At 47.9% G+C, this 13,600-nt stretch overlaps 3 protein-coding genes across 6 annotated transcripts; 1 reads left to right on the top strand and 2 right to left on the bottom strand.

The window, feature by feature from the left end:
• The first annotated feature begins 29 nt into the window (after nucleotides 1–29).
• LOC128263421 (ER degradation-enhancing alpha-mannosidase-like protein 3) lies at nucleotides 30–5,102 on the top strand. Of its 4 annotated transcripts, none has more exons than XM_052998455.1 (8): nucleotides 30–506; nucleotides 602–1,023; nucleotides 1,513–1,659; nucleotides 1,714–2,533; nucleotides 2,593–2,986; nucleotides 3,403–3,674; nucleotides 3,861–3,959; nucleotides 4,028–5,102. In XM_052998455.1, the coding sequence occupies exons 2-8, from the start codon at nucleotides 860–862 to the stop codon at nucleotides 4,547–4,549; spliced, it is 2,418 nt and encodes an 805-aa protein (XP_052854415.1). In that variant the 5' UTR covers nucleotides 30–506; nucleotides 602–859; the 3' UTR covers nucleotides 4,550–5,102. The 4 variants fall into 4 exon arrangements, with proteins under 4 accessions (XP_052854415.1, XP_052854417.1, XP_052854413.1 ...); XM_052998457.1 differs by having other exon boundaries at nucleotides 596–1,023; nucleotides 3,403–3,647; XM_052998453.1 differs by having other exon boundaries at nucleotides 596–1,023.
• Nucleotides 5,103–5,202: 100 nt separating this feature from the next.
• Nucleotides 5,203–5,948, bottom strand: LOC128263422 (uncharacterized). The gene is made up of 2 exons (XM_052998458.1): nucleotides 5,531–5,948; nucleotides 5,203–5,479 (listed from the first exon to the last, which is right to left on the bottom strand). Exons 1-2 carry the CDS (start codon nucleotides 5,946–5,948, stop codon nucleotides 5,217–5,219), a joined length of 681 nt encoding a protein of 226 aa, XP_052854418.1. The 3' UTR covers nucleotides 5,203–5,216.
• A 53-nt stretch (nucleotides 5,949–6,001) lies between these two features.
• LOC128263420 (uncharacterized) lies at nucleotides 6,002–13,062 on the bottom strand. Its single transcript, XM_052998452.1, is given in 6 exon segments — nucleotides 6,002–7,258; nucleotides 7,320–7,518; nucleotides 7,580–8,228; nucleotides 8,230–9,647; nucleotides 9,974–11,716; nucleotides 12,289–13,062. Coding segments are annotated over 6 exon segments (5,187 nt in total). The 5' UTR covers nucleotides 12,740–13,062; the 3' UTR covers nucleotides 6,002–6,531.
• Between the last annotated feature and the right edge of the window lie 538 nt (nucleotides 13,063–13,600).

Raw genomic sequence — 13,600 nt, 5'->3', positions numbered from 1 at the left:
TGTAATGCTAAACTAAAATGGCCACCCTAATCCGCCCGCTGCACACCCGGTCACACTTAAACTGCGGGCAAGTGGTTTTTTCGTGATAAAATTAAGGAAACGCGATTTCGGCATTGATAAGCGATCTGATAATTGCCAGCAAAGCACTCCACGGGCAGGCGGAGCACCAGGCCCAGCTGGATATAGAATATATAGCGTAATGCCCCGCCGATCGGCTGGAAGAGAGCTAGTGCAGTGCAGTAACCTTCTGACGTTCGCTTTGCAGTCGTGGTGTTTTGTTATTGGGGCGGAAAAACGACAAACGAGATTATAAATAGGCACGGGCCACGAAAAATGTGTGTCGGTTTCGGGAGGATGCAAGTGCAGGTGGATTCGCGGATACAGTGCGTCTAAGTGTTATCCGGGGAATCCGAATCCCCCCCCCTTAAGTTCTAGTACTACCCATACTACGTAGTACCGCACAACCCGGGTGAAATCAACTATTTAGGTCGACATTTCGGACAGTGGTAAGCATATTTCGGGTGACTTTTTCTCACTCTCTAAGAAATAATTTGTTAAATTATGAGCTAATTATGAGTTGGCTGTTTCAATTAAGCTGCAGTCGCTGATTTAGCAGCTAAATCAAGCGGACGAACCACGGGCCCAAAGCGGAGTCAACAAAGAAGCGGCCAAAAGAAACGTCGAAACACAAGACACAAAATACATATGTAGTTTCAACAGCGCAACAGCACACGTTCAAAGTGAAGGTCAACGTCACAACGATTGGAGCGGCAAGTCTGGCGGCCGAAACCAAAAGACAAAGCGATCCACTATCCACACCGGTACTCTCCTCCGTCTCCAGATAGCCAAAGCCAGCGTTATGGCCACCGCATCCACCTCACCCGCATTCCTCGCTCCCAATAAGCGGCTAGGATGGATGCTCGCCAACCTGGTGGCCCTGCTCATCCTGGTGGCCCAAGTCCTGACCACCGAAACCACCATGCCCACGCAGAACATGTCCAACAAGGAGCGGGCTGAACTCAGGTAAATCCCCGGCTAATATAACAAAATAATTATATAAATGATCATGATGTTTCCAACATTACTACGGTTTTTAAACCAATAACTACAATTTGTTTATCAACATCCAATATATGCCTTATGCAGGTTAAATTTACATAACTCGCTTTAAATATAAATGCATATCAATTAAGATATGACCTTTCTATACAAAGTCATGAGGATGTTACAACTTTTTTGAATCAAACGACTATATTATATAGTTGTAACCATACATTTAAACTAAATTAGGGTAGTTTTCTACAATGTTTTACAATGCTTTTTAAATTTTACTGATGCAGTGTTTCCTCTATATTTTCCTAATACTTGCATTTTGTTTAAATTAAATATTCATAATAAACATTTTACTTTAAATGTTTGTAGGACAGTACCTTAAAAATAGTCTCATAGATTCATAGTTTTTATATTATAATAAATTTAAGACTTAAACTTGTGTGTTTTTTCTGGTTTCAGGGAAGAGGCCCGCGATATGTTCTATCATGCATATAACGCCTACATGGAAAACGCCTATCCGGCTGATGAGCTGATGCCGCTCTCCTGCAAAGGACGCTATCGCGGAGTGACGCCCTCACGAGGCGATATGGACGATATCCTCGGAAAGTGAGTTCAATTCAGTTCTATTTTAGGCGGATATTAACCAAGACTTTATTTCAGCTTCTCCATGACTCTGGTGGACACTCTGGACACCCTGGTGCTGCTGGGAGATTTCACCGAGTTTGAGCACGCGGTGAAGCTGGTTATCCGCGACGTTCAGTTTGACAGCGACATTATTGTGTCGGTGTTTGAAACGAACATTCGCATGGTCGGTGGCCTGCTGTCGGCCCACATCCTGGCGGAGTATCTGCAGAAGCATGCGGACACGATGCACTGGTACAAGGGCGAGCTGCTGGAGATGTCCCGCGAGTTGGGCTACCGATTGTTGCCCGCATTCAACACATCCACGGGTATACCGCATGCACGGGTTAATCTCCGACTGGGCATGAAGGATCCCCAGTTAAAGAAGTCCCGTGAGACTTGTACTGCATGCGCGGGAACCATTCTGCTTGAATTCGCAGCTCTGTCGCGGCTTACTGGCGATCCCATCTTTGAGGTGCGAGCCCATGCTGCCATGGATGCGTTATGGAAGCTACGGCATCGTGGCTCCGATCTCATGGGCACAGTGCTCAATGTCCACTCAGGCGACTGGGTGCGCCGGGATTCCGGAGTCGGAGCCGGCATCGACAGCTACTACGAGTACCTGTTCAAGTCGTACGTCCTGCTGGGCGACGACAAGTACCTGGCCCGCTTCAACCGCCACTACAACGCCGTGATGAAGTACGTCAGCGAGGGGCCCATGCTGCTGGACGTCCTGATGCACAGGCCACATGCCAAGTCAAAGAACTTCATGGATTCACTCCTGGCCTTTTGGCCTGGCCTGCAAGTGCTTTCCGGCGACCTCAAGCCAGCCGTGCAGACGCACGAAATGCTCTACCAGGTAAAGTTGAACCTATATAATTTCTCACATATTATAAATATATATTTTTTGTCATACAGGTTATGCAGATGCACACCTTCATTCCAGAAGCTTTTACCGTAGACTTCCAAATACACTGGGGCCAGCATCCACTGCGCCCGGAGTTCATCGAGTCCACCTACTTCCTTTACCGCGCCACTGGCGACCATCACTACCTGCAGGTGGGCAAGCGGGCTCTGAAAACACTGCAGCAGTACGCCAAGGTCTCCTGCGGCTATGCCGCCGTCAATGATGTGCGCACTGGCAAGCACGAGGATCGCATGGACTCGTTTGTGCTCTCCGAGACAATCAAGTACCTCTTCCTGATGTTCGCCGATCCCCAGGATCTGATCATCAACGTCGATGAGTTTGTCTTCACGACCGAAGCTCACCTGCTGCCCCTATCGATTGCCCAACTAGGGAATGCCACGTTTAGTAAGTGTTTTACACGAAATCATAGAGGGTTTAGTCGTAATTCTAAAAACATTTTTTAAAAAAATTTCCCTTAGTAAGTTAATTATTAAAACTAATTTTCTAAATTGTATTTTCTAATCTTTGCTGCCTTGAAAACGTTAAAGCACTTTGCCTTATCACAAAATTAGCTAAGAAACTTTAAAACAGCCCTTGGAGAATTTGAACAATTGCTAAAAGCTTATCTGCGTCATAAAGTAATTTAATTTCAAAGCAAATTACTTTTTTCTGCATAGTTTTGGAATGATAAGGTCGCTAAAGAGTTTAGCCCTATAAATATTATTATTACAGATTTGCTTTAGGGAAACTGAATTTTCTAGATTTAAACATAAGCATAATTGTTTACAAGATTTTTTAATAAATTCCTTATCTTTTTACAGGCTTTCGGCAGTCGGACGAACACAACGTACTCGACTTCATGCGCACCTGCCCCAGTTCAAATAAGCTTTTTCCTGAGAAAGTACGCAAACCACTGCGCAACTTCATTACGGGCTCGTGTCCGCGAACGACCGCCGGAAAGCGACTCAGCGCCCTGGATTTTCAGGCAAGCAATGCAGATCATCTGCGAGCTGTTTACGACATGGGCATTACCATGGTTTCGGTAGGCGACCGCAGCCAAGGCAAGGTGCGACTGTTTCATAGTTTCTATAATGTAAGTTTTTTTCTGTTCCGCTTTTTGGTTTCGTTTGCATATTTCGTTTGACACTATGGCTGGTTTCCTGGCTCTTCCGCTGTCTCAAACTCCATCACCCTATCATTATCATCATCATCATGATCATCATCAACGACTCTTACCCCACTAAATCCCACAATATTCAATTTATCTGCTTTTATTCAGGCCAAAAGCCATGAGGAAGGCGAAATGGGACTGCAGTTTATGCAGGAGATGCTTGAGCTGACCAAGATGCAGAGCATAAATCAGCTGGCGCAACTGCAGGTTAGTAGATCGTTAAAGAAGATGATAAATTTATGTTTAACATGTATGTTTTAATACCCATTTAATAGGCTGTGGCCTATGCCACCGACGAGAAGGCTCAGGAATGGATCGCCCTGATGGCAGGGCCCTCGCACTTCAGCCCCGAGCTAATCGGCGACCAGTTCGTCCAGGGAGATGTGGTGCTAGCCAAACCGCTGCGTGCCTGCGATGAGCTGCTGGAGAACGCGGAGGAGGCCAAGGGCAAGGTCCTGGTGGCCGAGCGCGGCGACTGCACGTTCGTGAGCAAGGCACGGCTGGCCCAAAAGGTGGGCGCGGCGGCGCTGATTGTCTGTGATAATGTACCGGGCTCTTCCGGCGAGACGCAGCCCATGTTCGCCATGTCCGGCGACGGCAAGGACGACGTGCTCATTCCGGTCGTCTTCATGTACAGCGTGGAGTTCGGCAAGCTGTCGGCGGTGATGCAGCGGCGGAAGCAACCGCTCCGCGTCCGTGTCATGCAGATGGTGGAGTTCAAGCGATGGCAGCTGGCCAAGGCGCAGCGGCAGAATCAAACCGCAACGGCAACACCGAAACCGGACAAAGAGTTGTAGTGGACTGCTGCTGCTGCTGGACCGCCCTCAGCGTTAACCATCGTTTTGGGGCTGCTTGAAACTGCCTTGAAAGTATGGTTAACGCCACAATATAGATATACTTTCTATATTCGCAAAGTGTACAGTAAGCGATCGCAACTAATTTTGAAATTCTTGTACTTTACTAGACATGTAAGCACGATGGAATCCTCAGCTTAGGGATTTTTGCATTTCGTGGTTGGTTCTCAGGCTAGCAATTGGCTTCCTAGTGGCAATATGATAACCGAATTGCATCCGATATCCGCATTCGCGTTCATTCTAATTGTATATTTGCTCCACCTCACAATTTTTTAGACGGATTTTACTTTTTCGTGTAAGCAAAACTTGTGTACATAAACCATTAGATCCTAGCAACTAATTAAACAACTAATTAATGATTAATTTTTAAGTAAAAATTAGTTGATAATGTAGCAAGTCAGGAGATTGATCGACAAATGTGTAGTTGAAATTGTTTAGTTCTTATACAACTATAAAAGTAGTCTAAAATATATGAAAAATAATGAAACAACAGAAAGCTATATTCTTTCAATGAATTTCATAAAGCTTGATGAAAATTTTACTAAAAATCCATTAAGGAAAAATTATTACAAATATAATTGTTAAAAGGTTAAGCTTCGATTGAGGAATTTTAACCAATGGTATCCAATGGTGGCGCTAGACATTCCGCATCGGGAAGGAACCTGCATTCTAAGCCGTAGTAAATGTTGTCCTCCATCCGAAGGGCGAATACTTCCCTTATCTTGTCCACCGGAAATCCCATTGGTATTCTATTCTCTGACACTGTTTCCACTTTAATGCCCTGCTTCTTCTCGTCTTGACACTCAGTTCCACTGGTCTTCCATGTGCTGCGGAGTATGTCGTATGCTTCGCTCGCCAGAATCGGTAATGCCACTGCCAAAAGGAGGTTGTTCAAGAGGTCCAGTATGGAATCGATTGTCATACTTGGCTCCAGCCTTTCGAACAGGACGAGGGCGGTGGAGTGTTTTTCCGACTGGATGACTAACTCTTTATCCACACTGACAGTAACCGATATCTTCCTGGTTACTGAGGTGTTGGCGTCCAACGGTGCGGATGGCTTTTCTTTACGCTTCTCCGCTAAAGCCGCTTCGTACATGTTTTCTGGGATTTCGTAGCCAATGAAGTAGGAGGGTGAGTTCGTCGGCGGTGTTGAAATTAGCAACAAACTTTCTGTGCGCACCGATGAAAAGAGCCAAACTATAAGCTCGATTACTCGCAGTAAAAACATTTCTTTTAAGGCACTTTTCAGGAACTGTTGATGTAGAATGACAGACAATTGTCGCCTTCTTTTCAAATCAATTTTAAATTTTGAATCACTGACTAGGTAGATAAATCTCTCCATTTCCAACACCTTACCATCAATAATTAAAGACAACTCATAAAACAAGGATGATATTTTTAAACAGATTTCCTTTTAATGACATTCATTTGTTTCCATTTTGGTGTTTCGTTTGAACTAAAAATATGACACATCCACTGCTGCAGTTGATAGTATTAAATCAAATATTTGAATTCATAATTAGGTCTAGAACACTATGTTACCTTAAGCTAGGGTTTTGTTTTTCTTTTAGAAAAAATAAAAAGAACCAAAGAAACAAAAACACTTAATCGATGATAGGCGGACAGCTTAGTAAAGGCTTATCGGGTCTGACTTACTTAAGACTTAGGCGAAATGTCGATATTATTGGATGATATTTTATGATGGATTAGGTTAATACGCAACTTATTAAACATAGTTTCGTATATATTTGAACTATATGTTTTGGGCTGACAGCCAAAGCATATCCAGGGGTTCTTAGAGTTTACATTAAAGGCGTTGTTCGTATTGTGTCTTGTGGGTGATTTTTAACAAGGATTATATGGTGAGAAAACAAAAACTTGGCTCAGGGGGTCATTAACACACTCCACTTTTCGATTTCTACGTTCTACGCCAAGTGCTGCTGTTGGACAGCCAGTTTCAGCATGTGATTGGCGATGCTGTCCACCGTCAGATATTGCGGCGACATCTCGATCACCTGGGACTTGTGGCGGGCGTAAAATCGCTGCACTCCATTGCCCTGCGGCGCCAAATAGGTGAGCTGCCGTGGATCGGCCGCACTTATCCAGGCCTCGTCGTTCGTTGCTGACTTGATGATCAGATGGTCGCCGGTATTTATGGCCTCCGTGGTATCGTCGAACTGGGGAGATGGCAGGCGATGAACCTGCAGCAGGCGGTGCGAGGGCGTGGCATGCGAAAGTTCGCAGGCGATTACATGCACCTCAGCCGGTCGGTTTGGCTCCTTCAGATGCTGGTAGAGTACCAGCATACTGCTCTGGTCAATGTCAATGCTGGGATAGTGCATGGCTGCCAGGCTGCTGCCCAGCGGACGACCCAGATCGTAGTTCATTAGAGTGTCACCACTGCGATGGTCCCAAATCGTGACCCGCGTCTGTCCGTAGCCGATCAGGCGATCCTCCGATAGGCACTCGATGTGGCGCAGTTCGTGGCGCAGCTGCTTGAACTCCCGAATGGAGGCCAGCGTATCCAGCGTGGGCGTCAGCGAGTACTTGCAGATGCCCGAGCGCGGCTTGCCCATCACCAGTTCCTGCTGCCAGGCCATCACAAAGTAGCGCGACTCCGTGATGGTAGTGTATATGACATTGGGCCACTCGCTAAAAGCAGGAATTTGTGTTTTAAACAAAGTTTGCAGGGGTAATTTGCTTAAGGACTCACCAGTTAACCGCGTCCAAGTGCACAGAGTGCATCCTGGGCCTTAGTTCCTCCTCGCAGAAGTAGTACACATTCACGTGCAGCGATGTCAGCTTCACCTCCCGCTTGTGGTGATCCAGTGGTCTGCTCCTCATTTCCAGGTACACCGGTGTGGAGTTGTGTACGCAGATGCGGCTGCCAAACGGTGTAAAGATCTCAGTTTCTGTAAAGGGTCACAGAAAAAAAATTATTAAAGGCTCCAATCTTCAATGTCTGCAACCCACCATTAGTAAGCCGGCGCACTCTACCCAAGTACACCCATCGCGGGCCAACTTGCAGCTCCTGTTCTTCATCCTTGGAGTTGCGTGCATATGGATGATGAAGCTGTGCCGCGGGCGACTTCCTCGTACCATCGAAGGAGGGCTGCCGACGTGGTTGGTGCAGCACGTTGAACACTTTGGAGTACTTCCAGAAGGTGATGCAGTTCTCCTGCAGCACGATAAGCTGTTCCAGCTCGTAGTACATGTAGAGGACCTTGCCGTGCTTGGCGGAAAGTGGATTCGCTAGCGTCGATGAGCCCTCGCTGAGGCGTAGCAGACCGCCGGGGGGCGTGGCCAGCACTTTTTGGGCAGGATCCACTTGTCCTGCATGCTGGCGATGCGGCGGCGGCTTCGAGTTCAATGGCGGGGATGTGGGCGAAGGCGGATAAATAAGCGCGGGCTGGGCATAAGGCGTTTGAGCGGGCACAGGGGAATGGACGTGGGTCAGTTCTGCAGCCACCTGTACGGCGGCGTAGTCAAGCACATGTTTGTGGGGATCCACAAGAGCTTTGGGAACTTCCAGTGGCACTGGATCTGTGATCCTGGGAGCGGCGACTGGGGCATGGTCAACTGCTTCAAGATTACTAGGCAGAGATTTAGCACGCATCCTCTTTGGTGCGCTTAGTCAGTCGATTAACAGATTTCGTTGCACTTGTCGTCACAGTGGCATTGTTCTTCCTGCGCGGACTGTTCGGCGGAGCCAATTGCTGCTGCAGCAGGCGATGCTGCTCGGGAAGACTCTTGTCTGCGGGTTCGGGTCTCTTTAGGTTCGCCCGTACAACCTTGGGCATTTGAACCTTTTTGACACCTTGTGCTGTGCCACCGCTCAGCCGCTTGGCTCGTCCCTGGGCCATTTCGTCGGAGAGGGCGTAGCTCTTGAGCAGACTGACCTTGCGGCTTCGCAGCAGCTTCGAGTTGAGGTGCGTGGTGGAACGGGTAACCAGATCACGGATGCGAGCAGGCTTCCCGGAGCTCGGAGCTCCCACAGTAGTGCGTCGTCGTTTTGTGGCAGTCGCTGGCTTGGTAGCGCCATGGGTTTTCCTATGCTTCGGCGTTTTTGGCGAATCAGCTGCCATAACGGGTGATGGAACATCTTTAACTGGGCTGGTCTTCGTTAGATTTATCTTAGCAGGTCGAGGAATCACGGCAGACGGACACGGGGCGCCCACACCTCCAAAAGTTTCCAGCAAGTGAGCGGGTGCCGGTGAAATGCGTGACTCCTGCTGTCTTCCCGGCGATGGAGTCTGCGGCGAGGCATTACTCGTTGCCTTGATGATGTAGATCGATGGCTTGGTCTCGCGCGCCTGGCGCAAGCGTTGCTGCATCTTCTCCAGCAGCTTGGACTGGGCAGGAGCGGCAGCCTCGTAGACCTTGGCAAACGCTGCCTCAACGGAGTGCACACGATCATCCTCGTGTTCCTTGTGTGCCTCCTGCTTCTTGGGGGATCTGTGCTCCAGTTGCTTGGGTGATTTGCACCTCTCCCGCTCCTTTGAAGACCGGTGCGTCCCCGTTTCTTTGGGGGATTTGGGTCGCTCTTTCTCTCTGGATGACTGGGTGACCATTGAGTGGTTTCCCTTTTCCTGGAAAAAGGTGTCGTACAAGTGTTTGGACTGGCGCTGCTCTTCCACATTCGTTGCAGGCAGTTGGCAGATGAAACTCAGCTCGCCATCCGCCCGTGGAACGGCTTCAGTTACCTGAGGCAACGAGGATTCTTCTTTGTCAGTGCTAAGCTCACTGCTGGTGGTCAGCGGCAGCTTCTTTTCCTTGTCCTGCTGGCGATCGCGTTCCCTCTCCCGCCGCTTGCCGCGCACATCGCTGCGCATCCTGTCCAGCTGTTGTTGGGGTCGCACCCGCAACGATCGACGGGCCACCGTGCTGTTGGCCAGCTCCCGCATCGCAGTAGCTACCGCATTGGCCGTGGCCAGTTCAGTGAGACCCAGATAGTTGCAGAACTCCTGCTGCTCGTAGAACATGCTGTCGTTGGGGCAGCTGAAAGTAAGCTCCTGATTCGCAGCCATTTGCATGGGCATCTCTGAAAGAAATAGTTGGATTTAGATAAATAAATGGGTCAAATCAAATAAACTAGAGATCATAATTGCAAAGTACTTCAATTAAGGCGTTAATTGACTTTTGAACATTTATCTAACAATGCCAAATTGAATAAAACCTTAGAAGTTAAAACTTTCATTTGATTTTGATACGAATTAGGAAAATAATTGTAAGATACTTAAATGCAGGCGTTAATTTAGCTTTGAAACATTAATTTAAAAATGCAGAAACGATGTATACAGAATAACACATTGATAATGTGATTTTTATGCGAATTTGGGCAAATTTTTGGGAGAGTAAAAATCTCACCTTGCGGCGCTTGTGGCTGTTCCTGGTAGCGATACATCTGTTGTTGCTGCAGCTGCATCTTGTGCTCCATAAACTGCTGCTGTTGTATTTGCACCTGCTGACGCATCACATCCAAGACAGCATTGGCCAGTTGCCGGCCCTCCGAGGGCACCTGATCACTGGAGTTGGGCTGCATGAGCTCAACTACCTCTTCTGGGGCAGCGGGGCAAGGTGGAGCATTGGAAGCAGATGCAACCAGGTCCAAATGGACGGCGGATGATCCTGCTGTTGGTGCAGCCGCGCTGCTCTCCAAATCCGTGGTGGAGGTCTCCTTGGTAAGCTGTCGCTGCTCAGAGGCTTGCGTCTCCATGGTCTTAACATCGGAGGCATCGTGAAGCACAACCTCTTCTTCCTCCGCTTGTTGATCCACCTGCAGCTCCTCCTCAGGAATCAATGTGGTGACGGAGGCGTTCTCCATGCCTACCACTTCATAGCAATCATCGTCGTCGTCGTCCAGCACAATGGTCTCTTCGGTGGGCATGATGTGCAGGAAACGTCGATGGACCGGACGCTCCGCTGACTGGGAGCTAGCTTGCTCTTGCGTGGATTCGTCGGAGGTCTGCAAGATTTCGCGGCTGATCTTCTCTAGGTTGCGGGCCAGCGTTTCGCGAAACTCGAGAAAGTTGAGCTGCTTAAGTGGGGCCGTGGCAGCCTCATACTGGTCGAAGGCGGCCTCAAAGCTCTCCACGTCCTCCACGGCTGCACACTCCTCGCTGGCCGCCGTCTCCCAACTAGAGACCTTCTCGGCGGGACTCATCTGCGGCTGAGCCTGGCAGATGCTGGCCAGCCTGCGATCCATAGCCTCGCCGTGGAGTGTGTTCTTCATCAGTGGCGGATACTTGCGTTTCAGCGGCGCCACTTTGGACGGAGAATGCCCGCCGCCGCCCATTAAATCGTCTTCGAACTCATAGTTGTAGCTAGCGTTGGGCATCGAGGAGGAGCTGACCGGGAACTCCGTGGGACTGCTGTGCTCGCGAGGCAACTTCCTCAGCGCATTGTTACTGGGCGGTGGCTCCTGCCCCTCCAGAACACTGATGTCGATGGGCTGGTGGCCTGGTGTTTGAGCCTGCATGATGCCGTCCTCGTCTTCTTCGTCGTCGTGGTCCTCCAATTCGTGATCATACACCTGACAAATGTCAGGCCGTTCTTCCTCCATGGGCGTATCATCCAAAAATGTGGCGTTATCGTTCTCCTCAGGCGCCTCGTCCTCGACCAGCTCCTGGTGAACCAGTGGCTGCTCCAGCGCTGCATCGCTGAGGTACACATTGTTTCCAGCCGCCATACGTGCCTCGTCCTCGCCCAAATCCTCCACCACCTCCTCAATGTAGGCAGCCCCATTGAGGCACTCATCATTCGCACCACCACTTTCCTCCGGCAGCAGACCCAGCAATGCCCCGGTTCCGTTTCCGGCCATCAGGATGGCCCTGGCGAACTCCTGCTCGCAGGCCACGCCCTGGGTGGCCACTATTATCTCGCAGCAGTGCTCCTCCGCCAGCACGACCATATTCTCGCCATCCACGGACTCGTAGATCACGCACTGTTCTCCCTCCTCGGCCACCTGAAGATCATGTTCATCCTCCTCATCGTCACCATGTTGCTCCATAGCGAACTGGTCGACGTTGCCGTTGGTCAGCAGGATGCCGGGACTGTTGACCACGGCCTGCATCAGAGCAATGGCCGGATCCTGTGCTGATTCAGGCGAGTCTGTAAAACACGGAAACAAAGGATTTTGTATTGTAAAATGGTTATAATGCTAGCTGATTATGAAAACTATATTTGTACGCTTTATCACATTTCTAAGCAGATCATAATGTAGAGTTAGGAAAAAAAACAAAATGTGAGACTTTTTTTGCTTAAGAAATGCTAACTTGGCTGTTATACATAGATTATATTGCAAACCCTGGCTTATTGAAAAAGATTGAAAACATATCTGAACCATTTTAACTATTAAGTGATTATAAAACACTTTAATTCTGGTATTACACTACGTGTAAAGAGAAGAATTTTTAAATGAATTGTCTGATTTTGTATGCCTGATATATGCCACTTTTGCTGTCAACGATTATATTGCGCACTTGCTTTTTCTAATATTTTCAATGCATTTTTTTCTCATAAAACTCACTAGTTTTAAACTATCACAAAGATAATCTATAAAAGTTCGAATTAAATTATCCCGACTATGATGTAATGAAAGAATTACTTTTCTTATCACTGTACACAGTGTATGTATAGTTTCCCTACGAGTAATATGGTTCCCCATTAAAACCTTAACCCACCATTGATCTCAATGACATCGTGGCTGCTGCACGGACGCTTGGCGGGCGTGCATGTGGTCCATTCAGGCGCTGGAGCGGCCTCCTCCGCGGTCATCATGTGCCGGCAGAGTCCGAAGATGAGGCGTTCTCCCGCGCTGACAAAACTGGTGGACGGATGCTCCTCCGGCCAGCCCTTGAAGCCACTGCCACTGGAGATGAGGCTGTGGATGTCCGAGTTGTCGGAGATGACGTGCAGCATGCTGTCTACGGCGGGGTCCAGGTCCGATTCCGGTTCGGGGGGTTCCGCCTCTGAATCTGGGCGCGCCACTCGATGATCAGCCACGCCCGATCCGGCGGCTGGACCTGCGACCACCTCCGAATCCACCTCGTCGCCTTCCAGTGGCGAGTAGCAGTTCAGCAGTTGCTCCTCCGCCGTCACGTAGGCCATCAGACCGGCGCCTCTCTTGGACATCCCGTCGGTGATTGGATTGGATGGGATTACTAGCCCTAGCCCTAGTCCGCGGTGGTCAAATGGTCGATTTGTGTAGCAATTGTGGTAGAATTCTTCTGAATTTAGCACGTGAAATTTAAAAAATATACTTGATGCTGTCTACAGAACAGTGCCGGAACTGATTGTGGCCGTGCATGATTATATTATCGGGGCCTGGTCGGTTGCTTCGATTGTTATTTTATGTATTTCTGCTTGTTTTTTGTTGTATATTTCTTATTAAGCAGCCTTATTTTTTTTTTGATTAGCTACTTTATCCGGTGTGACCGTCGCCGGACCGTACAAATATACCACATCGGGCTCAGAGAAAATACCGTATAAATATACCACAGAAATTAGCAATGGCTTTTAGCGCGCGCAAAATCCATGATATTTTTTTAAATTTTGAGGAAAACTTAAAATTTTGTTTACGCAAGTGTCAGTTAAAAAACAGAGATCATATCTATTTAATATATTGAAAGTATAATCATGTCCGACTCATTAAATTTTCTGGTAGCTACACATTATTTTTAATTATTCTCAGAATGCCTTTTGTTTGTTTAGATTGGTATCCCATTATTTTTTTTATTTGAGTGCAGACCTTCCAATTAACCTACTATGTAATGAAGCTAAGATACGTCCCAGGTAATTTAAATTCATATTTTAATAATAATTTAATTTCAGAAACGTTTATAACGGTCAAATGTTCCTTAAATTATTCGTCTGTTTATATAGTCAATTGCTACATTGCTAACTTTATTTTAATAAATATAAAATTAAATGAGCGTTTATCAAAAAGGATTTAAATTTGCAGTGGCCTGCACAATCAGCTGTTTTTGTTTACAA

The sequence above is a fragment of the Drosophila gunungcola genome, unplaced genomic scaffold (genome assembly GCF_025200985.1).
Source record: "Drosophila gunungcola strain Sukarami unplaced genomic scaffold, Dgunungcola_SK_2 000001F, whole genome shotgun sequence".
NCBI lineage: Eukaryota > Metazoa > Arthropoda > Insecta > Diptera > Drosophilidae > Drosophila > Drosophila gunungcola.
This window is presented reverse-complemented; position numbering and strand designations above follow the sequence as displayed.

Coding starts and splice junctions, on each gene's coding strand:
- LOC128263421 (XM_052998455.1), top strand. CDS start 860: ATGGCCACCGCATCCACCTCACCCGCATTCCTCGCTCCCAATAAGCGG. Junction 2,987..3,402: donor ACTAGGGAATGCCACGTTTA/GTAAGTGTTTTA, acceptor ATCTTTTTACAG/GCTTTCGGCAGTCGGACGAA. Junction 3,675..3,860: donor TGTTTCATAGTTTCTATAAT/GTAAGTTTTTTT, acceptor GCTTTTATTCAG/GCCAAAAGCCATGAGGAAGG.
- LOC128263422 (XM_052998458.1), bottom strand. CDS start 5,948: ATGGAGAGATTTATCTACCTAGTCAGTGATTCAAAATTTAAAATTGAT. Junction 5,480..5,530: donor GTTCGAAAGGCTGGAGCCAA/GTATGACAATCG, acceptor TCCTTTTGGCAG/TGGCATTACCGATTCTGGCG.